The 26184-nt window shown below is 45.6% G+C and overlaps 1 protein-coding gene across 2 annotated transcripts in view; it reads left to right on the top strand.

Moving 5' to 3' along the window:
• The window catches only part of IGF2R (insulin like growth factor 2 receptor), a 136397-nt gene that overhangs the window by 57955 nt on the left and 52258 nt on the right, over nt 1-26184 (top strand). For both annotated transcript variants that reach the window (XM_033234290.1, XM_033234289.1), the window contains exons 6-19: nt 1694-1823; nt 4011-4116; nt 6988-7150; nt 7377-7542; nt 8861-8964; nt 14957-15121; nt 18081-18221; nt 19407-19550; nt 20643-20780; nt 21401-21548; nt 22061-22238; nt 22704-22819; nt 23284-23452; nt 25374-25553. In XM_033234290.1, the coding sequence (XP_033090181.1) occupies nt 1694-1823; nt 4011-4116; nt 6988-7150; nt 7377-7542; nt 8861-8964; nt 14957-15121; nt 18081-18221; nt 19407-19550; nt 20643-20780; nt 21401-21548; nt 22061-22238; nt 22704-22819; nt 23284-23452; nt 25374-25553 (2048 nt within the window). The remainder of the gene's footprint in view (nt 1-1693; nt 1824-4010; nt 4117-6987; nt 7151-7376; nt 7543-8860; nt 8965-14956; nt 15122-18080; nt 18222-19406; nt 19551-20642; nt 20781-21400; nt 21549-22060; nt 22239-22703; nt 22820-23283; nt 23453-25373; nt 25554-26184) is intronic.

Raw genomic sequence — 26184 nt, 5'->3', positions numbered from 1 at the left:
TACATCTTTCTTTTGTTCTCCAAGGATAACCTTTATTGATTTTTTGGAAAAAGACTAATACAGTCTTTGTCTTAAATGGGTCTGTAACTCAAGTTTGGTTATAAGGTTGATGAGTTGTAGATTATTGAATTCTGAAATAAGATGCTGTTTTGATTTGAAAACCATTTAGGTTTCTGGTCTTTCAACATGTTACAGATCATCTGAATTTGCTGGGTATTTTCTTACAAAAGTTTTTTCTTTCCAATTTACTGGCAAATTGAGTTGAGCTTGAATGACTTTGATTCATAGTAGAGGTTCCCTAGTTTTTACTCAGACATTCTGCATTCCCAGGAAATTGCCCCAAGTCTCAAACCAAGATTGAATGTGATCTTCAAAATCTTGTGGAGCCGGGCGCGGTGGCTCAAGCCTGTAATCCCAGCACTTTGGGAGGCCGAGACGGGTGGATCGCGAGGTCAGGAGATCGAGACCAACCTAGCTAACACGGCGAAACCCCGTCTCTAATAAAAAATACAAAAAACTAGCCGGGCGAGTTGGCGGGCGCCTGTAGTCCCAGCTACTCGGGAGGCTGAGGCAGGAGAATGGCGTAAACCCAGGAGGCGGAGCTTGCAGTGAGCTGAGATCCGGCCACTGCACTCCAGCCTGGGCGACAGCGAGACTCCGTCTCAAAAAAAAAAAAAAAAAAAAACCTTGTGGATAGTTTTGGACTTGCTACCACGTGCTTACCTCCTTGCATCCTCAGGGCACTTGCCGTATATTCTGCCTTTGGTATACCAAGTGGATTGTCTTACATTGAGTCCCCATGAGGGCAAGGAGCCTGTGGCACAGCAGATACTATAAGTGGAACAAAGCAGTCCATTTGTGACATTTCATAATTCCACATAATTTCATAATTGTTTGGAAGGCTTGAGAGTTAAGGGTTTTCTTACCTTTTCACTAGCTGGTGCCTCCTTATTGCAGAAGGTAGGTGCTAATCTAGGCACTGGATTATAGCACTGAACACACCACAGTTCCTGTTTTCCTGGAGCTTTAGTTAGATGGGAGAAAAGATACATAGTAAACAAATAAATCCCAAAGTATACTGTGTAAGGTATTGGGTCATGATCATAGAAATGAATGGTAAAGAGCAACCCAGCTGTAATCATAGCTGTGGCTACTGGCAATCTATGAAGCCTGCATGATGTTCTGGACATGTTCTGGGTGTGTTCTCATCTTTAATCGTCCCCGAAACCTGTGCATTAGCACACTGGCAATTGGATAGTTAGACCAACGTTGTAGAGATAGTAAGTGGTTAATTTAGGATTTGAACCCAGAGCTGTGGGTTCTTTCCACTAATCTCCTAATTGTTCCAGTCCTCTGTGGAGTGCCTGCGTTTTCTAGTCTCTGTAGCTTGAAGGGGGATAATGCTAACGTTGTTGCACCTCAAGCAGAGGATGGGTACATTTCTTAATTACAAATAACGTCATAGCCTGTTTCCTGTGCACCTCTTACATACCAGTGCAGAGCCAGTACTTTACGTTCCTTCATCCTGAGCTTTGTTTGCAGAGGGTTAATGGCTTGCCCAAGGTTTCAGAATAGTTACTTAGGGAGACTTTTAGGAATTCAATAATTTGTTTAAAGGGACCCTGGATCTAAGGGTATGTATGATTATCACTCCTGACACCTAATCTGATTTAATGTAATACATGATTTTCAGACACACTTCGAGACCCAGGTTCACAGCTGCGGGCCTGTCCCCCTGGCACTGCCGCCTGCCTGGTAAGAGGAGACCAGGCGTTCAGTGTTGGCCAGCCCAAGGAAGGACTGAAGCTGGTGCGCAAGGACAGGTCAGTCGAGGCCTCCGATGTTGTTGGTGTTTTTAATCTCCAGCAAGAACCTGGCTTTCAGGGAGCTGCAGGAACATCCTTTTTCAGCAGAGCTTTGGATAGTCCCTGCAGAGTTACTATCGTAAGATTGTTAGTCATTGCTGTGAGTCAGATAGTCTGGTGTGCTTGTCTGCTTTCTAATCATTTGTCTCTTACAGCAGTAAAAATATATCTCATGATCCAGTCCATAGTACATACCTTTATTTGCCTCATGAAATAATGCCTATCTTAAGGTGCCATCTGATATTTTTCATTCTGTGGCACCCGTGAAATTGATTTTATGTCCATTGTTTTCTTGTCTTGGGAGGGCAAGAGACAGGAGGGACAGTTTGCTGGTGACCTTCACTGGGACGTGACAGGCACCCCGGTTCCTGACGGGGAATGGCGTTCCTTGTAACGGGCTGTGCTGTGTACATATGCTCTTGTACTGCCTTTGTACCTTACCTTGGCAGACATATGTATTTCTCCAGTGTGTTGCTCATGACCATATCGTGAACGTAGATCAAGGATTCACATTTTCTCCCCATTTAGGGGCCTTTAGTAGACACCTTGTTGTGCTTGCTCTAGTCTGGAGCTTGTGGCATGTCTGGGTAGGGAACATGTGCAGTTGTAGATGGCACTCTGTCCAAAGAAAAGACTTGAGCATAACCTAAGGGGAGAAATGTGTGGAATTTTCTATGTGTGTGTCTGTATTAGTTTGCTCAGGCTGCCATAAGAAAATATGACATGCTGGGTAACTTAAACCACAGAAATGTATTTCCTGCACAGTCTAGAGGCTGCACGTCTGAAGAAGGTGTCACTAGGCTGGTTTGTTCTAAGGCCTCTCTCCTTGGCTCGTTAGATGGCCATTTTCTTTCTGTGTCTTCACATGGCCTTCCCTCTGCAGGGGTGTGTGTCCGAATGTTCTCTTCTAATAAGGACACCAGTGATTTTGGGATTAAGGCTCACCCATATGACCTCCTTTTCCCTTGTTCACCTTTTTAAAGGCCCTGTCTCCAAATACAGTCACATGCTGAGCTGTGGCTTAGGCCTTCAACATAAAACTTTTGAGGGGAAACAGTTCAGTCCCTAACAGAGTCTTCAAGGTGACACATTGGTAATTCTTAATATGAATGAGTGTGAGTGACGATGTAGTAACGTGGGACACTGAGCAAAACTGTGAACTTCTCTGGTGGGAAAAAGCAGATCATCTCTGATCAGCTGTTCTCTAGCGGGCAGCCAGGGGCACTGGGGCCCATTAACCCTGGTGGTGGGGCCGTGTTGGATGGTGGTTTGGGTGGTGGAAGAGAACCCCACCCAGTTCAGTCACTGCTGGGCAGGTGCTCTGGGGTTAAGACAAAACAAAACTTTGGCTAGCACTTAGAATTTATTGTATAAAGAGGAAATGATTGACTAGCCTTGTGGGCAAAAATGCAATTGGCCCACTTGTCTGCTTTTTTTTTTAAATTTTGTTATCTCATTTACAACATTTTTTTATTTGTTTTAGTCAAAGGTGTTTCTTCCTTTTTTAAAAAAGTACTTTTTTTGTTCCTTTTTTCTTATTCTAGGACATGAAGCAGATCAAACAGGTTTTTTTTTTTCTTTTTTTTTTTTTTGTTTTTGAGATGGGGTCTTGCTCTGTCATGCAGGCTGGAGTGCAGTGGTGTGATCTCGGTTCACTGCAGCCTCCGTCTCCCTGTTCAAGTGATTCTCCTGCCTCAGCCTCCTCAGTAGCTGGGACCAGAGGTGTGCTACCATGCCCAGCTAATTGTAGTTTTGGTAGAGATGGGGTTTCGCTATGTTGGCCAGGGTGGTCTCGAACTCCTGACTCAGGTAATCCACCATCTTGGCCTTCCAAAATGCTGGGATTACAGGCGTGAGCCACCGCGCCCAGCCAGGTTTTCTTAATATATCAAATTTATGTGTTGGTCACTTTATTTATTTGATTTTTAACAAAATAACACTCACTGGGGTTTACTTAGAACTTTTTTTTTTCCCCCCAAATGGAAATGAAATGAAGTCATTTTATACCATAGCTTCTTTTATATTTTGATATTGCTTCTGTTACCCTCTCCCCACAAGTGAATGTGCTGAATGCTCAGGGCAGCATATGAATTTGGATGCACTTTATACTTTTGTAATACTCTTTTCTCAATGTGGCTCTCCCAGGCTTGTCCTGAGTTACATGAGGGAAGAGGCAGAAAAGCTAGACTTTTGTGACGGTCACAGCCCCGCAGTGACTATTACGTTTGTTTGCCCGTCGGAGCGGAGAGAGGTAAGTGACTTGTCTCCCGGTAACTGTAATGTGGCGCAGGTTAGCCTGGGTTGCCCACGCGAACGCGTGTCTGGGCTTGGGGCAGGGTGGGTCTGGGTGCAGGAAGCTGGGAGCCATGACAGAGGCACTGGTGGGCTCTCAGGAGGAGACGAGCTTCCTCGGATAGCTTCTGTCACATGAAGCTCACTCAGGGAGAGCTGTTTGCATTTTGCCTTTTGCTTTTTTACAGCAACCCGGAGGGGCCTCCACATATAATGGGATGGTTTTTTGTTCTAGTCTCTGTGAGACGATTTTAAGTAGTTCATGGACAGATATTTTTATTTTTGTAGTTGGATTGTTTTAGTGAATAGTGGAAAAATGCCGTATAATTTCAAGCCTGTGATTTCTGATGAGAAGCGTTTCCCTCCCTCTCTTTTCCCAGTCGGCCCCTAAACCCCCACCCATGCCTTCCCCCCTCCTTCTCATCACAGGCCAATTTATTGCTGTGCACTCTGCTGTGGATGAAATCTCCAGTGCAGTTGTAAACTCTTTGAGTGTGACTGCTGAGACTTACTTGTCCTTGAGTCCTCAGTGCCTGTTTAAGTGTTTTAACCGGGGGCAGGTGCTGATGGAAAGGAGGCATCCCCCAGGGAGGAAGGGGTAGGGCAGGGCTTTCCTTTAGTTTCTTTCTGCCTTCTTAGTAATAGGGTGAAGTAGGGAGGGGCTGAATTCTTTTGCAGAGAACCACACTCCCCTTCCCCCAAGCAAATGTGGAATTTGCTCTGACGTCAGGCTGGCAGCTGGCCTGGTGTGTGTGGGATATGGAGACAGTGCTGGGCTCAGCTTTCCACTTTCTGTCCCCAGACTTCCACGTCCATGTACTGTCAACTGAATGAAGGCCTGTCTGATGTTTGTTCTGAGTATGAATGGGGAGGAATATTTATTCACACTTTTCATTTGTACCTACACATGTGAGTTGAAATCTCTTAAGCCCAGTGAGATGTTCTCAGGCGGTGGTGGTTTGAGTGTTTTCCCTTTTTATTTGCTCTACATTTGGTAAGAATCATTTTACTCTGTGAGAATCAAGAGAATTGGGAGTTTTCCTCCTTTTTCCTCGAAGGGGTATGAGGCATTTCTTGGTGTTAGAAGAAGAGGCTGATTTGGTATTACTGGGGCAAGAGGTTCCCTTTTTTTTTTTTTTTTTTAAAGACAGGGTCTCACTCTGTCACCCAGGCTGGAGTATAGTGCCACGATCTCATCTCACTACAATCTCCGCCTCCTCAGTTCAAGCAGTCCTCCCATTTCAGCCTCCTGAGTAGCTGGGACTACAGGTGTGCGCCACCACGCCTGGCTAATTTTTGTATTTTTAATAGAGACGGGGCTTTGCCATGTTGCCCAGGCTGGTCTTGAACTCCCGGGCTCAAGTGATCCACCCACCTCGGCCTCCCAAAGTGCTGGGATTACAGGTGTGAGCCACCGCGCACGGCCAGGTTTCTTTTCAAGCTTGACTATTCACTGGGCAGACCTTGTGTGACATGTGCCTGGACACTGTAATACTTGGGAGGTTTGTTTAAACATTTACGTTTGCTCATGGAATCATTTTAGGAACTGGTATTTAGTAAACACTCACCTTGTCATATAGATCTTTTAAAAAATGCTTGATTTATTTATTGGATTTACATACTGTAAAATTCACTGTTTTTTTTTTTTTTTTCAGTACAAGTCAGTGGTTATTAGTATTTTTTTTTAGAAGTGTGCAACCATCATCATAGTCAAAATTTTACATTTCTATCACCCCAAAAAAGAAACCTCCTTCCCATTAGCAGTCTCTTCCCATTCACACCCCAAGCCCTGGTAACTGTGCACCTTCTTCCTGTCTCTGTGGATTGGCCTTTTTTGGATGTTTCATGTCAGGAGAATCCTACACTGTGTGGCTTTCTGTGCCTGGCTTCTCTTATGGAGCCCTGGGGTCTGCATCACCGTGTGTCAGACTGCACTGAGCCACGTGGGCAGAAGCATTGATTTTGAGTCAGACAGAAGAGGGTTGGGCCTGCAACCCTGCAACTGACTAATTGTGTGCGACCTGTTTGTAAACCTGGCACCTAGTGGCTGGCGTGTCTCAGGTGCTCAGTGAGTATTTACGGAACGAATGGTGCTGGGAAGCAGCACTGCTATGCCCGGTGCTAAGCCCAATAAGATGTGTCTCCCAAGGATGGTTAAAAAGATGGCAGTGACATTCCTGGTGAGCAGGGACCCCATCAACCCCCTTCATGGCTCTCATCAAAGATGAATGGTGGAGCTCCCACTCTGTAGAAGCAATACAATGGCAGAATCGGGTTTGTGTCTGGGTGGTGCCCTGGCTTCACCCGGGAGCAGGTATGGGTACAGATATGGTGGTGCCCAGGATCCCACAGGGGTTGTGGACCGTGCCCTTGGATGTGCACGCGTGTGATGACGTTCACTCAGTGTCGGGCTTGCACCACTCCAGCAGCACCTTGTGGAAAGCGGTGAATGGACCATGCACCCTGCACGGCCTGTTAGCGCTTGCCGACTCCTAGTGATTGCCGCATGCCACTGAGTCCAGGTGCTCGCTGGCCAAAGCTTGAGTGTCTCTCTGAAGGTGACTAGACTAGAAAGGGAATAGAGTGTACAAAGTTAATGGAGGTGTTACAAGTCAAATGGAAAAAAAAAATAACAGTTTAGAAAAAAAGTAACTTTACTGAGTTGTTGTAAGTCAAATAATGTGTTAGAGGCAATTAATGATTCAAAAAACAAACAGCAAAATGTAGAAACCTAACAACCTGTCTTTGAGCTTTTCATAAGTGTGGAAAATCTGCATTTAAGCCACATGAAACATTTTTTATTTTGCCTCTTTCACATTGTTCCTAATAGGGCACCATTCCCAAACTCACTGCTAAATCCAACTGCCGCTATGAAATTGAGTGGATTACTGAGTATGCCTGCCACAGAGATTACCTGGAAAGCAAAACTTGTTCTCTGAGCGGTGAGCAGCAGGATGTCTCCATAGACCTCACACCACTTGCCCAGAGCGGAGGTAAGCAGGCGCCTTCTGCTTCCTGGCACTGCTTAGGAAGAAGGGGATCGAGAGAGGGTACGAGACAGTAGGGGGCCAAGTCAGTCCACGCATGCTCCTGGGTTGGAGAGAGCTGTAGTTTGGGCTGGTGTTTCAGAAATAGGATTCAGGTTTGACTAAGTAATCCTGTAACCTTCTAATACCTGTTCATGTAAAACAAGCCTCTTATTAATTTCCCTGTTTTTAGGTTCGTCCTATAGTTCAGATGGAAAAGAATATTTGTTTTATTTGAATGTCTGTGGAGAAACTGAAACAGAGTTCTGTAATAAAAAACAAGCTGCGGTTTGCCAAGTGAAAAGGAACAATACGTCTCAAGTCAAAGCAGCAGGAAGATACCAGAATCAGACCCTCCGGTACATCAACAACCTCTGTGTGCTTTTCCTTTTTCTTTGTATTTCTTGAAACAGGGTTGCACTCGGGCGCCCAGGCTAGAGTACAGTGGCGCGATCTCGGTGCATTGCAGCCTTGACTTCCCTGCCTTAAGTAGTTCACCCACCTCAGCCTCCCGAATAGCTGGGACTACAGGCATGCACCACCGTGCCTGGCTAATTTCTGTAGTTTGTGTAGAGATGAAGTTTTGCCATGTTGCCCACGCTGATCTTGAATTCCTTGCCTCAGTGATTCTCCCACATTGGCCTCCCAAAGTGCATGGATTAGAGGCATGTGCTGTGGGACCTGGCCTGCATAATTTTCAAGTGCATTGTGTGCATTCTTGTGATATATAACTCCCTCTCCTCCTTTTCTTCCTCTTTCCATTTTCCAGAAGGTACAGGGAAATCAGTTATGCCAGCATTCCTTCCCATTAGACTTTGGCAAGTTGCCGTTTGTCACTAAACAATCAAATGTTTTTCCTGGCTTTAGAGTAAGAATGCTTCTGTTAGAACTGTTCACTTTATAAACTTGCTGTTTGTACGGAACCTACTGTAGGAAAATTATTTAATGAGTTTACAGTTGATAGGGCTTTTTTATTTTAAAATTTGTTTTTAAGGAGTTTTGATTTTTCTCTGGCAGTTTGAGAATCTCAAGCACCATCAACATTACAGAAAATTTTAAACAACTAAAACGGTGCATTCAGCACGTTTCTTTTTTTGACCCTTAACTTGGTAGTTAACCTTCAGAAAAGCAGGATGAAAATGCAGTTTTCTGAAAATGTGTTAGGGGCAATTACGATTCAAAAATTAGGAATAGAAAACTGCAAAAACCCTCAGAACCGGTCTTTGAGCTTTTTAAAAGCGTGGAATATCTGCCGAGAAGCCGCATTCTAAACGTTTTACTTTTGCTTCTTTCAAATTATTTGGATCAGCATTGTCCAAGGCCCTCAGGCGCGGCTGTGTTCATGGCGGCTCTTAGGAAGCCTGTCTAATTCTTGGGCGTTATTTATTTTGTGCAAAATCTAAAAGTGAGAACAAGAGAAGTTTTCATGCTCACAGCAAAATCTTCAGCACTTTCTTCCAGCCAGTTACTACTTTGAAGCGAGAGGATGTCAAGCCCATACATTTGGAACTCATTTCCTGTAGATATTTTTCCCTAGCTGGCTAGAGAGCTTGCTGTTTTAGATCAGTAGTGATTTGTTGATGCTATGCAAAAGGCTTAGTGTAGACATTTTAAAAGATTCAGGTTTCTTTCTTGGTTCTCCCAAACACATTTGTCTGTATATTCACAAAAATCTAGATATTCGGATGGAGACCTCACCTTGATATATTTTGGAGGCGATGAATGCAGCTCAGGGTTTCAGCGGATGAGCGTCATAAATTTTGAGTGCAATAAAACCGCAGGTAAGTGTGCGCTGGAGTTCAGCCCCTCATCTTTCCTTTCATGGGCGTGTGCTTGTGTGTGTGCACAGGCGTGTTCTTGGAAGTGAACATTGAATGGAGGAGTCAGATGCCCTCCTTTGGACTGGCCAGCTCTAGCCCCCAGACTGGGTTTTTTCTATTGGAGTAACACCTTCCCCACCCCCACTGCCCCAGTGGACACACACATCCTGTTTGCATTTTCCTCCGTTCTCTCTGCTCCGTTCTCTCTGTTTGTTTTGGGAATGGGCCCAGCACTGAGCTTGTTGGGAAAGTTTTCGTCTTGAATTTTGGTGCACACTAAACTACAGCAAGGACAGATTCGGCAGGGGCGAGATGGCGTGCCAGTTTTGTTTGAGTGACCTCTTCTTTTATGTAATGAGTATCAAGGTAATCCTTTTGGCAAAGTGGTGACCCTGTGGTAGAGTTTGGATCTGGGGATTGCAAAATGTCACTGGGTACGTTGAAGCTGAAGGCATGCATTTCTCCGAGTGATGAGAAGCACCCTTGAGTCACCAAGACACTGGCATTTCAAAAAGCGGTGCCTCTGTCCATATCTTGACGACTGCAGACACAGTTGTAGCTGCCTCTGGGTTGGCAGCTGTGCCCAGGAGGTGAAGGCGGAAGTCATTCCTTAAAGAGAGTGGCTTCGTGTACTTATTAAAAACCAAGCCATCAGAAACGTGTCCCATCTGTTGACCCCCAGGCTGTGACTCCAGGCATCCTACAGGGCACCCTACCACTGCTCAGAGCAGTGCTAGAGCCCATTCTGGTTTCTATAGTTTGCCCCAACTGCTGCCACACCCAGAGGGTCTTTCTGGCCCTTGCTTCCGTGTGTTCTTCTATGGCAGAGCTTTGTGTGGCTTGGTTACAGGGTGGGTTGCTACAGGATTCACTGTGGGATGAGGGAGAGGCAGCTGGACATGATGGGAACCTTGCTCTCGAAGCCTCTGGAGATCAGGTGTGCGTTGGGAGAGACAGTTAGGCACCCCTGCCCTGGTAGCACCGCGGCGCTGCGAACGTCCTAGCAAGCAGGCCAAGAACCAGCCCCCGGGCTCTTGCGGCTGGGAAGGCTTTCCAAAATGACCCAGTAACTGCCCCTGGGGTGTCCTTGTTCACAGGTCTGCCATTGCTGTCCTTGTTCTCTGCGTGGCCCCTTGTGTTACTTTCACAATACTCACTTTTTTTAGTGCCTATTTGCTTAGGCCCTATGAGGCTGGAGGGCGTTGTAAGGATAGATGGCTGTCTAGGTGTTCACAGACTAGGAGCAGAGAGAGATAAGGAGCATGATGATGCAGGTTCAGGGTGGTGCTGCCAGAGTAGAGCTAGTGCTTAGCGTCATCACTCCGCTTCTTTACCAGGAGGGAGGCACGAAGGTCAACTGGTTGGAGTCTGGGCTGGGTGCAGGGTTCAGGCAGTTAAGAGAGAAGGAAGTGCTGCTTGAGCCACGCTACATTTAGGAGCATGCCAGTCCCGTGTTGGGGTGGCTGCAGGGCCTGGACCTGCAGACATTCAAAGGCATGGACCAGGGTAGCTGCAAGCGGGCCAGAGGCCATGTATGGGGAATGTGGCTGAAGACGACCTGGAACGGTGAGTGTGCAGTATTGTAAGAAACTTGTATGTCCTGCAGAGGAGCTGGATTATATCTGGAAATCTATGAAGTCCCAAGGATTTTCAGCAGGGGTGTGACAGACATCTGACTCGTGAATGAGAAAATCAGTGTGGCCTCTGGATGCACCTCCCGTCTGGTCTAAGCACTCCCTGCACCCCTCAGCTTCTCCATCATTCTCTCATTGCCCTCACCTCCTAGCCTACCTACGCTACTAGCCTACTTAGCCATGTCTGCACCCTGAATCACATCTCTCCTACTCGGTGTCCCCAGTCCCTAGGGATGCAGCCTGTATCTTCCCCATGTGCCCACCCCCTCTGATGCCCAACCTTGGTTCTGGCTCCCAGGTCACCCCAACTGGCTCTCCTGGACTTCTTGCTGTCTTGGGCTGCTCTGCTGTGTTCTGAGTCTCCCTCCAACTTTGTGATGACCTCCTTTGGCCCTGCTCTGTTCAGGGCTTTTTATTAATGACTTGGCCGAGATCTTTGAGAGTGTGCTGATCTCATTTGGGGATGCTGGGAAGACAGAATCATTATCCAGAAAGATCGAAAAGGATGAGCAACATATGAGAAGGGCATTATATCGTCTCAGACTTACAGGGAAGAGGTATGGGCATTGAGGAGCTGCCAGCCAAACAAACAAAAAACACAGGAGGGAAAAACCAAAGAACAGAAAGAAAGAAAAATAGAAAAAAATAAAAAAGACCCGCAGTGGAGTGGGGAGATCTTGCCTTGTGGTTGTGAGCATGGATGAGGCCACACCCTCTGGATTTGGTTCCCAGCCGTCCTAGTTTTTAGTTACGAAACCATGAGCCCAGAGAGCTAAAGCCCAGATGAGGTGAGGCTTGACAAAATGCTCCGTTTTTCCTTTCCATAATAAAAATTTTCAAACACAGAAAGAACATTAAAACAAAAATTTACATGCCTGCCACTCTTAACAGCCATTGATGTTTTGCCAGATTTTTCTTGTAAGCCATGCGTCATTGATGGCCCATATCACCCCACCCTGATGCCAAGAAAGAACATTCCTTTATATAAATTCAGTACCATTGTTGTACTTAACAAAATTAACGGTGACATCCTGATGTTGAAAACCCATGTTTTCCTAAGCTGTTATCATTATGATTGTAACAAGCAGCCTGGACAGAGAGATGTTAGGTGTTTTGTGGGAGGGTTTTGAGCTGGTTCTCAGGCAGGAGTTGTATTAAAAAATACTTAAAATTCCTTCCAGCTCTGTAATTCAGCACTCCAAACTTTGAGAGCAAACTATGTACTGCAAAATTAGTTCGTTATTATTTTGCTCGAATTTAAACTTAGAGTTTTTGAAGAAAATCCCTTGGTGGACCCTGTGTATTAGATAGATGTAGTAATGTATTTTTGAAGGTGAACGGGTGTTAATTGGCTATGTAATAGAAGTGTAGTTTAAGTTGGATCTCTAGGAATTATGCATGTGAATCTAAGGTTCATGCATTTTTCAGGATGCAAGTGTATCTTTTGGTCATAATGTTTTTTATCATTTGTTTAAATCTAGTTGTAAAGTGATGCTTTATTATTGGTGATTCTTTTAAATAAGGATGTTAGATAATTTTTTGGAAGAGCAGAATTCATTAGGATAGGCTAACAAAAAACTACTCACAAATTTAAGTAGCTCAGCCCATTAAAGGTTTCTTGTCTTAGTTCAGTGCTAGTCCTTGGGGATAGGGTTGGGGTAGGGGGTGCAGGCTCTGCTCCATGTGGTCACTTGGGGACCTACGCTCTTTCCATCCTGTGTTTCTGCCATCTGTAGGTGTGACTTCCAAGGGCTCTGTAGAATGGTAACATCAATTTCCTTTGTTTTGTTTTTTTCCAGGCCAGAAATAAGTCACTTGGCCCAGCCTGAATAGCAGAGGAGGCTGGGAAATGGAGTTTAGCTATGTGTCTAGAGGAAAAATTAAACTAGTTGGGTAAGAGGTAGCATTGTTTTTGCCGCAGAGAAATGGGTGCTGCTGCCTGCTCCTTAGGCAGAGAGCTCCTTGGTTCCATTTGAAAACCTTCCTTCCCCTTTTGCTGGAATCGAGAGACTGAGGACACAAAGTGGTGTGCTGGAGAATAAACTCGAGCCTGTGGAGCCAGACTGGCAACTTGGGGATTGTGTGAGTGAGGGAGAGATTGTGCAGAGCTAATCCTAACATTGCTGATGAGCAGACAGAAACCACAGGCCTCATGAATAGTGATTTCTGAAGTTAAAGCCCACTATGCTTAAAAATGAACCGAAGTGGTTTGGGCGAGGGGAGCACAACTTACCGTTCTGCTAAAATTCTTTGAGGAATTACGTAAGAATATGTGTAAGGTACATAGCAATGGTTATTTACAGTGGACTCTGCCTGCAGCTTATTAGTGCGTCTCAGATGCAAAACCAGCTCAAAAGTATGGACGAGTACGAGGACGATTTGTAGTGGTATTTAATTGTTTGTAAACTTACCTGGTAAAAGAAAAACGCAGTGAATGCTTCACGTTTGCAGAACACAAATCTTTTTCAATAGTGAAATGTGAATCCAGTAGGATTAAACTGTGTGTAAACCTTGTGGGTGGGATGAAGAGAGGCAGAGGCGCGTCATTGTTGCTAAGTTAGTTCACCGGCAAGCTCAGCGGCCAAACGAAACAAACAAAAAGCACAGGAGAGAAAACCAAAGAAAAAAAGAAAAATAGAAAAAAACCCACAGTAGAGTGGGGAGGTCTTGCCTTGTGGTTATGAGCATGGATGAGGCCAGACCCTCAGGGTCTGATTCCCACTGCCATAGTTTTTAGTTATGAAACCATAAGCAAATTATTTAGGCATCCTAAATCTGCAAAATGGTGCTAAAATTGTGCCTTTGCCATAGGGTTTTGAGGATCAAATAGATTAATATAGTCATGTGTTGCTTAACAATAAGAATATGCTCTGAGAAATGTGTCATTAGACGATTTTGTCATTGTGTGAACATCATAGAGTGTACTTAACACACACCTAGATGGTATATCTTGCTGCACACCTAAGCTATATGGTGTAGCCTATTGCTCCTGGGCTACAAGTGTGTACAGCACGTGAGTGTACTGAATACTGCCGGCAGTTGTAACACAATGGTAAGTATTTGAGTATCTAAATATATCTAAACATAGATAAGGTCCAGTAAAAATACGGTATTATAATCTTTTGAGACCACTGTTGTATATGCAGTCTGTTGTTGATCGAATGTTATGCAGCACGTAACTGCATAAAGAAAGTACTTAAACAGAGCCTATTTTTCTGCAGCTCGCCCTTATGTAGCTGAGATGCTGAGCTCAGTGCCTGGCTGAGACTGTGCTCAGTATAGGTTCGCTGTTGTGGCTGGTATTATAATTATAGTGAAGATACTATTAAAGATTTGGTAGAAATTATAATTGAAGTATCATTTGCTCTTGATACAGAATCTTACTTCCCGTTTTCTTAGATCATTGCATAGCTTATGATACCAAACCTCAAGGAGGCAGATCACATGGTGGGAGGCTCAGACAAGGATTATGAAACCATCAGGGTTGGGAAAAGGAGGATTGTGCCCGCGGTCCCCTAGTCTGGAAAGGTGCAAGCAAGGAGCAAGTCAGCAAAGCCTCCGAATCTCAGCGTCCATGGGATGGGGACGTGACCTGTGAAGAGCTGGTTTTCAGACTTAGACCTGAACTATTCCTGCTGAGGAATGGGAAGTCTGAGGGGCTCACTCTTGGTGGAAGAAGAGGCTCAATTTGAGGAAGGTGTTACAGACAGGTGCACTGATGGAGCCACAGAATGCCAGCACTGTTTGAAGGTGTGCCGCTAACATTGTTGGGCTGGCATAGGACCTTGGCGTGCTTTCGCTGGGAGCAACTGACTGTAGATGGTTTCCACCCTTGTTTTACTTTAGGGATGAGTCCCGGAGAACTTGTCTTGTTCACAGTCGCATCACGAAGTCAGTGGTGCTCAGGGAACTAGAGCTCCATTTCTGTCTTCCTTTCTGCGAGTTCCCAGTGTCACCCAGAGATGTTCAGAAGCCTCTGGGAGCTGACCACAGCCTGGGAGCAGAGGATCCCACTCACTGCTCTTGCGTTCCTCCTGCCTGCCCTTTTTATCTTCTCTTTGAAGGCGCTGTACACAGCCTTCTGTCAATGTCTCCCAAGGTGAAAGGCATGCTGGCCTGCCAGCCTGCCATCGAGGACTTAGGGTTAAGCATCTGAAGCCTCTACCATCTCAGACCCCCAGGGTCTGTAAAAAAGTCTGGACCTGAATTTTTTAACTGGTCAGTCGGCATTGGTCCTGTTCAGTTTCTTCCTTGCTCCTTAGCTGTTCCTCAGTTTTGGTCACGTATGGAGTTTAAATTTCTCCTCTTGAATCGTACAGATAACGATGGGAAAGGAAATCCAGTATTCACAGGAGAGGTTGACTGCACCTACTTCTTCACATGGGACACGAAATATGCCTGTGTTAAGGAGAAGGAAGACCTCCTCTGCGGTGCCATCGACGGGAAGAAGCGTTACGACCTGTCCGCGCTGGTCCGCCACGCAGGTACTGCCGTCCTTAAGGTGTGGGTCTCAGTCCACGTGTTCATGGAACATTTTCCCTGAGTACTTTTGGAAATGCTGTTACTATTTTCTTTGTCAGTGGGTTGGGTCACAGCCCACCACTCGCTTTTTTCATGTGGCTGTATGAATTATTAGAAGGAGCATTGGATTGGGAGGTAGAATATCTGAATCTGAGACCAGCATTATTGTTTTCTGGTCGGGTTACCTTGGGCTCATCATAGTTGAGCGGAAACTGCCCTGCACCTGCAGGGTGTCAGGCCTTGTGCTCTGTGTTGTTTAGAAGCTTGCTTGCTTTTTTTTCCTTTAAAGTTTTTTTTTCGCCGGGCGCGGTGGCGCAAGCCTGTAATCCCAGCACTTTGGGAGGCCGAGACGGGTGGATCGCGAGGTGAGGAGATCGAGACCAACCTAGCTAACACGACGAAACCCCGTCTCTACTAAAAAATACAAGAAAAACTAGCCGGGCGAGTTGGCGGGCGCCTGTTGTCCCAGCTACTCGGGAGGCTGAGGCAGGAGAATGGCGTAAACCCGGGAGGCGGAGCTTGCAGTGGGCTGAGATCCGGCCACTGCACTCCAGCCTGGGCAACAGAGCGAGACTCTGTCTCAAAAAAAAAAAAAAAAAAGTTTTTTTTTCTCTCTTATAACAACCTTCCCATAGGCCATATTCCCACTTAACACAGGAACTCTCAGGCCCACAGAGTGGAGCTGCGGCTCAGTTGCTATCTTTTGACCTTGTGTTTTCACCCTTTTACACACTGCCTCTCCTCCGTCTCTGAGGTGGGATCTGCAGCCTCTGCCCCCTGGGGTTCTTCTGTTTGGATCCTCTAGGCAGATGAATATGTGCCTTGGGCCACTGTTCACTGGTGCCTCAGTGGTGTGCATTGGGCTTGTTCTCAAGGCTGAGCTTGCTGTTGCACAGCAGGCACCAGACGAGGTGCCGAGGAGGCAGCAGTGCCCCCCACAGCACCATCCCTGTCCTCAGGGGCTTGGAAGTTAGCAGGAAACAGAGCAGATCGAATAAGAAGAATGGGAGTCTCAAGCAGGGATAATCTGATGGGGGAGATTTCTGGTTTTACCCTTCTGGCAGCTCAAATTAGTTGTGCAGAAGCCAGTTGCCTCTGTAAGGGGGAGATGACCCGAAGCAGACAGAATGACTTGCCTCATGTAATTACCAATCAGAACAGTCACAGAACTGCTGGCGGTATGTTCTCGCTCGTAAGTGGGAGTTGAACATTGAGAACACATGGACACAGAGGGGAACAGCACACACCAAGGCCTGTTTAGGGTTGGGGGCAAAGGGAGGGAACTCAGAGGATGGGTCAGTAGGTGCAGCAAACCACCATGGCACATGTATACCTACATAACACACCTGCATGTTCTGCACATGTATGTCGTTTTTTTTTTTTTTTTTTTTTAGAAAAATAAAACTGCAGCGGTGACAGGACTGCTGCTCCTGTCTTCTGAGCCCCACCTGGTTTGGAAAAGACCAGGTTAGGAAGAGGAATGAATCCCTCTTGTGGAGTGTTTGAGAACCTGCCTCACTGTGAACCACCTGGGCAGTGAGTGCTGGCAGTACTGTTGTGGTTTTAAACACCCTGTGCGCTGCAGGGAATGGTGCTGTAATTAATTCTGGCACATGTGTGCCAGTGAAGACACTGGTTTTCTGTGAAGTGGAAAGAGTTCTAGCTGCAGAGTTGGAGACCTGGCTGAGGACTGATGTTGCCGCATCCAATTGCGTTTGCTTGAGCGAGCTGCTCTCCCGGCCCGAGTTTCTTACAGTAAACTGGGTGGTGCTGTTAGATCCCTTAAGTCAACTTTTTTTTTTTTTTTTTTAAATCACTGTGCATAAGAGACAACCTAGGACCTGTGAGATAAGGAGAGATACATTTTTCAATCTGTAGACTTCCTGACACAGCTCTGGTCTCTTGGAATCTGGAGTATTTCGTGGCATTTGCACGGAGATAGCCCTAAGGAAGTTATGAGGGGAGCACTAAAACTGCTCCTTACTGCTTGAAGAAGTCCCTTAAGACTTTACAGCCCACCTGGCGCCACCCCAGACTTCCAGTATTTAGGGCAGGTCCTTGTTCACATGCACAGTCTCGTATGATTTCTTTCAGGCTGTTGACATTGGAAAGTACTTCTCCAAATGTACTGTATCACCACTGATGAGACATGGGGTTTTTGCCTTCCAAACCCCAGTACCCAACCTGTAAAGGGAGCGTTTTCAAATGAGAAGATATATTTGTATATCTTTACCTCCTCCTTTACACACTTTCTAAGTTACTTCTTCAGTGACTGTTCACCGTGTGGTTTGATTTTTGTGGATGCCCTTGCCCTCGCTTGCTATGCTGGTGACACTCAGCTGGTGCCCCCTCACCTCCTGCAGGCACCTAATCAGTGTCTGCTCACACTCACCAGCTCATGAGTCTTGTGAGTTCAGCGGCCACCTGCGGTGCCTTGCTTGTCTTCTGTGGTAGCATGCATTGTGTCGTGCACTGAGTCTGCAGATGTGTAAGAGGTTGCTGGTTTGTTTTAGCTGGACAGGCCTTCACAGGGCTGAGCTGAGCTGGTGTATGATCAATGGTGTACCACTCTACTGCGTCCCAAGACACAGGATGGCTTCTTGATGTGGGTTTTCAGTTTCTAATTTCATACTGTGGGGCTTGGGAGAATTTTGCTATTTAATTCTCTGTCACCCAGGTGGGCCTACTCTTCTGAAGAAGTATTGGGGTGTAGTTTGTTTCTGTCACATTAAGTGAGAAACCTGAGAATCTCAGTGAATTTTTGTGCCTTCAGTCTGCCCGGGTTCCAGAAATGTGAGCGCTGGGGATTGAGTGACGAAGTGCTTTGGGAGCTTGGACCCTTGACCTTTGGCTTCATCACCATTTATTCTGTGACTCACAGAAATCAGCATTGCTCTTGACTAAAATACACTTTTCTTACAGAACCAGAGCAGAATTGGGAAGCTGTGGATGGCAGCCAGACGGAAACAGAGAAGAAGCATTTTTTCATTAATATCTGTCACAGAGTGCTGCAGGAAGACAAGGCGCGAGGGTGTCCCGAGGATGCGGCAGTGTGCGCAGTGGGTGAGTTGTGCCCGGAGGGAAGGTCTAGGTGGTGATTTTCTAGGGCATCCAGTTTGGAATGAGTTAGATCTTCCTGTGGTTCATCTAAGCCTCCTCTTTCTATATTCACGTAAAGGATGGTAAAACATTTTTATTCATAAATCAAATGTCGCTAACTGCTTGATGCACTCTGGAATCCTGAAGTTGCCTGAAGCTTCCTGATGTGGGCTAAAGCCATAACTGGGAACAGAAGGAACCATGTGGAAAATACTACGTCATCTTTTTAGTTTGTAACCTGAAGAATATCATTGCCAGTATTTGTGTACAAGTAATTTTATTTTTTTTTAACAACTTTATTGCGTAGAATTGTTGAAAAGTTGTGGCTTAAGGAAAGTGTAATCTCAGCTGTAGCCCTAGTGTACGAGGGGCTTGCATGCTTCGCTTCCTTTTGCTGTCATTGTATTGGTCCCGTAACTGTCATGCAGAGACTCCTCAATTATTTGATACAGGTATTTAGCACATTCATTTTTGTCTTTTATGACTCAGTTTGAAAATGCCAGGCTATGAGAATCTGTTAAAAGCATTCAGTAAGAAATTGTGAGCCTCGGTTGGATTTTAGGAATTATCCTGGTATTCAGAATTGCTGGTGTGTCTTTAAAAGCAGGTTCAGACATGTCCATGTCTTTACTAAGAAGGACTTCGGAACAGAGTTTTAATCCTTTATAATAAAAAGCAAGTGAACCAAGAAGTAAGTGGCCTCCTGCTTGGGTTGCTAAACAGGTTTCGTTAGTTTCTGCTTTGGATATGAGACACATTCTCACCCTTTGGCTGTGTGGCTGTGCTTTCAAAAGACTTTGTGTCTTGGGATAGCTGAAGCCCTGACAGTGGCAGACAGTGTCAGTTTACAGTTGGCGCTGATGCATGTTGCAAAAGCCATTTGGTTTTTTGTTTTGCGTCATTCATGGCACTTTCCTGCTGAGCCTATGGATGACCTTGGAGGACCCCGATGTGGCTGTTAACATCTAGTCAAACGTGGCACTCTAGGGAAACCCATCGGCTGCCCTGGTGGGTTCGGTGGGCTGGAGAAGGGCTGCTCTTGCTGGGTTTGGGCTGATTTCTTCTTTCTTTTTTTTAAATCACTTCTTTGTCTGCATGATGATAATTTTTAACCATATCTTCTGTTTTTTTTCCCCCTTTCTCTTCCAGATAAGAATGGAAGTAAAAATCTGGGAAAATTTATTTCTTCTCCCACAAAAGAGAAAGGCAACATTCAACTCTCTTATTCAGGTGGTGATGATTGTGGTCATGGCAAGAAAATAAGAACTAATATCACACTTGTATGCAAGCCAGGTAAAAATTTAAAAAACGATGAAATCTTTTGTTGGGTTCTGCCAGAGGTCCTGCATTCTTCATATCTCTGTTCCTCATCAGTCACTGCAAAGGTGATCAGACAGATTGGCATGGTGTTAAGCATTTTGAGTTCCAGAATCTTTGGTGATGGGAACTAGGTCATTTGGATTTTTCCCCTCATCCCCTCCCCAAAACCAAATCAGAAATAGAGAAACCAGATGGTGTCAGAAGGAAGTTGTGGGTCTCAGCACTGCATCCTCTTCCTCGGGACTGATACAGGGCCAGTCATGCGGTTACTTAACTTCCTCCAAAGGGGAAAAAAATCATAAATGGTTTAAAACATTGCCCATGATCTCACCACTTAAACACAATGTTAATTTTCATTACCTTTATTTATAGGTGTATGTTTTTACCAAGTCAAAATTTTTATGTTAACAAATCTTAATGTTTCTCAAAGTGTAGTCTTTTGTAAATACTCTTCTATGTTTCACAGTTCTGTTAATAATTTTTAGGAACTTCCTTGTGGACATGGTGTGGTTTTACTATTTTTAAACATTTTTCTTATTGTTGGATTAATAGCACGTTTCCAGTGTGGCTAATTGTGCCATTATGTATCCTCTCTCTACCTCCCATTGAAATATTTCCTTTGGATAAGTTCCCAGCTGTGGGACAAAGTCAGAAGCTAGGATCATTTTGTTTGTTTGTTTGTTTGTTTTACAGTAAAATAAACAATATAACATAAAATTTACCATCTTAACCGCTTTTAAGTGTGTAGCTTGGTGACATTGTTGTGTAGTACCATCATCATCCATCTCCAGAACTTTTTCATCCTCCCAGACTGAAACTCAGTTCCCATTAAACACAGCTCTCCATTCCCTCTCTTTTACTTTTTGTCTCTATGGATTTGACTGTTCTAGATACCTCATATAGATGGAATGCTACAGTATTTGTAGGTCTGTTTTTTGCCCCTTTTATGCATTCTACCTCATTTCCTGCTGTCCCTTCCAGGTCTACTTCTAGCAGAGAAGAATGAGGTAAGATTTTTTAGGAATGAATGGATTAGTGATCCCCATCTCTTTTCCCCATTGACAGGTGATCTGGAAAGTGCACCAGTGTTGAGAACTTCTGGGGAAGGCGGTTGCTTTTATGAGTTTGAGTGGCACACAGCTGCGGCCTGTGTGCTGTCGAAGACAGAAGGGGAGAACTGCACGGTCTTTGACTCCCAGGCAGGTCTGTGTCCGAGCAGGACCTCTGCGTTAATGTGACTTGGAACCACTTAAGGTTTTTTCCTAAACATTCTCTATGAGGTTTTCAAGGTAACCTGCCTTAGAATTTTATTCATGCTGTTTGAACACAATTCTGAACAGCCGATGTTTGGGACTTATTTGAGATATTGAAAATACTATCTTAAATTCATTATTGAGGTGGGTTTGCTGAATGCAAAACTTTTGGAACTCAAGGGAGTAAATTATGTTTGAAAAGGCTTTCATGTGAATTCTAGTCAAGAAACCTCTCTGCGGGAGACCTTACAAGAAGGCCATAATATTGTGCTCATCCTACTTTGAATATGCTGGTTGTTTATTAGCCCAGCAGTTATGGGCTTTTTTGAATAGGGCTTTAGGCTAACCCAGTAGAAGGGAATGGTGGAGTTGGATCCATCTTGAAGGAAAATGTTAGTAATCGCGGTTCTGGTGGCCTCAAGAGGCAGTGTCTCTTCTGCCTCCTCCACTTCTTCCTGCCATTGGGAACCTCCTGGGAAGGACCTCTGCCTTTCAAACTGTGGGGTGAGACCACTCTGCTAACTGTTCGGACTGACCTTCCATAATTTTACTGTTTTTATTCTTTCTTAGGGTTTTCTTTTGACTTATCACCTCTCACAAAGAAAAATGGTGCCTATAAAGTTGAGACAAAGAAGTATGACTTTTATATAAATGTGTGTGGCCCGGTGTCTGTGAGCCCCTGTCAGCCAGACTCAGGAGCCTGCCAGGTGGCAAAAAGGCAAGTAGCTTCTCAGTTCTGTTTCATTCTTAGGTATTATGTGCTAACGAATATTCTTTTCAGGAACAGGTGTGTTCTCACTTAATGTCATCGCTTTATGACAAGCATTTAAATAGTGATGAGACCTGGTCTGAAAACTGAAGGATGTTAGGAGTTTAATTTCCCAGAGGAAGGAGCAGGCCTGTCCTTGGGAAAGAAGGGTGGATTGAGGTCATGCCTCACTTGTGCACATTTTGCGCTTCTCATTTCCTAGATATTTCTGTGCGTATTTCTGCATTCTGTGTAGCTTTAGTTCAAATGAAGTGAGTTGTCTCAACCAGTGGTGCCAAGAGGAGATTTGGGTCCCAGTGTCCCTGCTGCGGTTAGAGACCTTGTGTGGGTTCCTGTGGTCTGCAGCCCTGGCCTGGTTCTGGTGACTCCCCATGTCGCTCACGGGCCCTCCCTTCAGTGTGACAACCTTGGAGTGCTTCTGCCCTCAGGTCTTTGCTGAGAGAAATGTGTGTGTATTTCAGTGACGAGAAGACTTGGAACTTGGGACTGAGTAATTCGAAGCTTTCGTATTATGATGGGATGATCCAACTGAACTACAGAGGCGGCACGCCTTATAACAACGAAAGACGCACACCGAGAGCTACGCTCATCACCTTTCTCTGTGATCGAGACGCGGGGGTGGGCTTCCCTGAATATCAGGTAGGAATGCTTGTCCCTCATCGCGCTCCCTGAGGATACTCGCGCCTGTGGTCGGCCTTTCATTGAGAGGCAGAGCTTGTATCAGTCTGGGTTTCTGGCCAAATCATTACCATAATTAGATTTGACAGGGTACCTAGGCAGCATTAGTTTCTCAAGCTGTGTATTTAGTGGGTTGTGCACCTTAATAACAGCCCACAAGCCTGTCAGTTTTGGGTACAAAATATGCAAAAGCATAAAAAAAAATCCTGAATTAACCCCCATTTAGCAGAGGCTAAGTTTTCATCCTGATTTATTACTGAACAATCTTCCTTTAATAAAATGAAGGGAGATGGGCAGAGTAAGCTTTTTTTTTCACAGTTTCTCATTGGGAACATTGCTCTTGTCCTTTTTTGAATCCTGGCTTCATGTCATGTGTCTTTCTCTTTTTGCCATCCCTCCCCGCATTTCTCTGCTGCCGTGGATTAGGAAGAGGATAACTCCACCTACAACTTCCGGTGGTACACCAGCTATGCCTGCCCGGAGGAGCCCCTGGAGTGCGTGGTGACCGACCCTTCCACACTGGAGCAGTATGACCTCTCCAGGTGAGGCAGAGTCAGCTGCTCTGTTTTTGGCCAGGTATCAGCAGATGCTGAGGTTGCGGGTGTTGCTGGCGAGCCTGTGACTGAGCTGATGATGGGGAGTGATGCTGGCTCTGGGGCTGCAGGCCCAAGGTGGGGCATTTTCAGCAGAATGAATTCTAATAACAGTCTGGTCGCCTTTGGGATAGCAACCAGTCTTGGCCACAGCAGAGCCTCAGCCTTCATCATTTAAACCAATGACTGTCAGGTCAGAGGCATGGGGGACAGTTAAGGTCCACTGCATACTGAGTTTAGTGAAGGTTGAGTGTAATCCTGGTACGTCATGAGTCCAGACAAGCCAACTTCTGGTTGTGCGATTGGTGGAGCATGCTTCATTTGGTAGCTTTACTTCCCCAACTACATAGAAATAAATTAGACTAAAATGTGTAAGCTCTTAAAGAGCATATAATTTTGCTTTGAAATTTTAGTCTGGCAAAATCTGAAGGTGGCGTTGGAGGAAACTGGTACGCCATGGACAACTCAGGGGAACATGTCACATGGAGGAAATACTACATTAACGTGTGTCGGCCTCTGAATCCAGTGCCGGGCTGCAACCGATATGCATCGGCTTGCCAGATGAAGTATGAAAAAGATCAGGTGAGTCTGTTTTCACTGCTTGTCTCCTTTGCCCTCCTAATTCCATGACATAGTGGGAGGAGGTAGTTATTTTGGGACATCCAGATCAAAGGCAGCACAGCTGCTCGAGAGAAATCCTCTGAGTAGGAGTGGGGCCTCCATGTGAACTCATCTGCCTCCTGTAGGAGCAGAAGTGTGTCACACAGGAATCATCGTTCATGTGGAGAATGCTGTGTTGGAGACCTTTGATCACACAAAGGGCAGAGGAAGCACCGAATGGTTATGTCTATCCTGAATTCAAAAGCATCTTTAGGTGCTTTCAGCAGACACCTGTGAAAAAAAACAGTTTTGCTTCCAAAAGCTCTTGCTTCTGCATTGATTAGGGGGAGAAACCGGTTTGGGAGAGTTGCTGTGGATGAAATAGATTCCAGCACGCACTCAGTCGCTGCAGTTCGTCACTGGGTTGAATGCAGTCACTGCCAGAACATTTGCCTGTCTCCTGTGGTCGTTGTACGTGATGAATCCTAAAATAGAGATGTCTCTGGAAGTTGGCTTCTGTAAAAATAGCATGTTGGGAATGTACTTTTCTTAGTGTATGCTAATGGCAGCTTGGAGGTTTTTGAAGGGAAGGTGGCAAGTGTGCTCTGATGATTAGGAATCGAGTTCCTGGTTGTCTTTACCTGTGCACATGTGTGTTCTTTACTGGAGCAGTGACTTCAGTGTACAGTCAGTCCTCATTATTCACAGATTCTGCATCTGTGAACTTGCCTATTTGAGAACACTTGTAACTCCAAAATCACCGTGTGGAGCACCCTCTCAGTCATTGCTGGAAGGAGTGTAGTGGCCCAATGTGCATAGTGCCTGACAAGCGTGTTCCTGGTTGATGTTGAACAGGGGGATGCTCTGGCCTCTTGTTTCTGCCTCACCCTGAGGTGAGCAGAGGATGGAGAGGGCGAGGCAGTGCAGTGCAAAAGCTCCAGCCCTGGGGCCAGTTGGACAGGGTCTGAATTCCAACTCTGGCATCTCACCTCAGAGATGCTCCAGAGCGGGAACTTCCACGCTGCACTGCCTTGTAAGGTCTCCCTAAGAGAAGTTTCTTGCCTAGAATTCACACTAAAGCCTTTTCAAACGTGACTTATTCCCTTGGGTTCTGAAAGTTTTGTGGGGCAGCCTTAGGTGAGCCACTGAACACTCCTGAGCCTCATTTTTCCTTTTGTAAAATAAAGAGAATAGAATCCGTCAGCATGAGTTGTCTTGGGATTTCAGATTATAATCTGTGTGTAATAGGTTTGTTTGCCTGGTGTGCAGCCAGTCAGCACACTGCGACACTGGGGATTACAGCCGAGAGAGTTTAATGGTAGGGCAGGCGAATGAAGAGATGAGAAGAAACCTCAAATTCACCTCCCCAAGGAATTTGGGTTTAGGGACTTAAGGGATTTGGAGCGGGCCAAGGTGTGGGGATTGTTTATTGGTAGAAGAGTGCAGGGTGAAGTCATGGGATGGGGAGATGAAGAAACTGCATTTGGTTCCCTGTAGGAAGGTCTTCAAAGTGGTTAGTGTCAGTCGTTCCATCGGAATTCAGGATCTGAAGAACATCTTATGCAATTCTTGAACGAAAGCCTTATGATTCTAACACCAGTGATTCTTTCTGTAGCAATAATGGGGATGCGAGTAGTATCTAGTGCTACGTGACTTTCAGTTACAGGCCAGCATGTAGCCTGATTGCTGCTTAATTGCGTGCCCGGAGCCCACCATGCAGTTGTTGTTAACTCTTTGAGGATGGTTTCCTGTTCCATATGTAATAAGGGGATTTCCCCAGGAGCAGTGGTTCTGTATTCGATAATTCATTGTTTGTTGCAACTTTATAGAATGTAACCACCGCCAATAACACACTGACTGTATCTTCAGAGGGAAAAGCCTGACAAGATTGGTTTTCTTGCAGGGCTCCTTCACTGAAGTGGTTTCCATCAGTAACTTGGGAATGGCAAAGAGTGGCCCGGTGGTTGAGGACAGCGGCAGCCTCCTTCTGGAATACGTGAATGGATCGACCTGCACCACCAGCGACGGCAGACAGACCACATACACCACGAGGATCCATCTCGTCTGCTCCAGGGGCAGGCTGGTAAGGCGCTGCCGCTGGCCGGTGACCTTCGCTGCTGCGTTTTCTGACTGAGCGTTGCCTTATGTGTCTCTTGACAGAAATGGTCTTGGGGTGGGTGGTGGAGTTAGGCCAGTCTTAGTTCTGCTCAAGGTCAGCATGCAATATATATGTGCACAGTCAGGGAGTGATTTGTGGTACCTTCATGGCTGCGATTTCTGAAGGGTAAGCCTCATCTTTTGCTGCGGAGTTGGAGGCTGTGGTGACAGACACTGTTTCATGGATTTTCTTTCTGAGTCATCCAGACATTCTCTTGCCTCTTAGTTCTTGTGAGTTGAGGATCGTGGCAGTGGAATGGGGCTTAGAGTTAGTTTGGTCCTGTAGGAGCCACGGGAAAGCTTCCCTTTCACCCTTTGAAGTTTCCCTGAAAATCAGCTGTCAACAGGTGAAAAGACATTAAAATTTTAACGTGCATAGCACCGGGGAATAAATAGCAGGAGAAAGATGACCCAGTAGCCTAATGCAACACAGAAGATTATGTACCCTTTTTCACAGGGGAGAGGGAGATGGGGGATGCAGACAGTTCTTTTGAGGGGGCAGCACATGATTATGTGGGAGAAAGAATGGACAGAAATTAACTTGCAAATGATTCTCT

Source organism: Trachypithecus francoisi, unplaced genomic scaffold (assembly GCF_009764315.1).
Source record: "Trachypithecus francoisi isolate TF-2019V2 unplaced genomic scaffold, Tfra_2.0 Lachesis_group15, whole genome shotgun sequence".
Taxonomy (NCBI): Eukaryota; Metazoa; Chordata; class Mammalia; order Primates; family Cercopithecidae; genus Trachypithecus; species Trachypithecus francoisi.
This window is presented reverse-complemented; position numbering and strand designations above follow the sequence as displayed.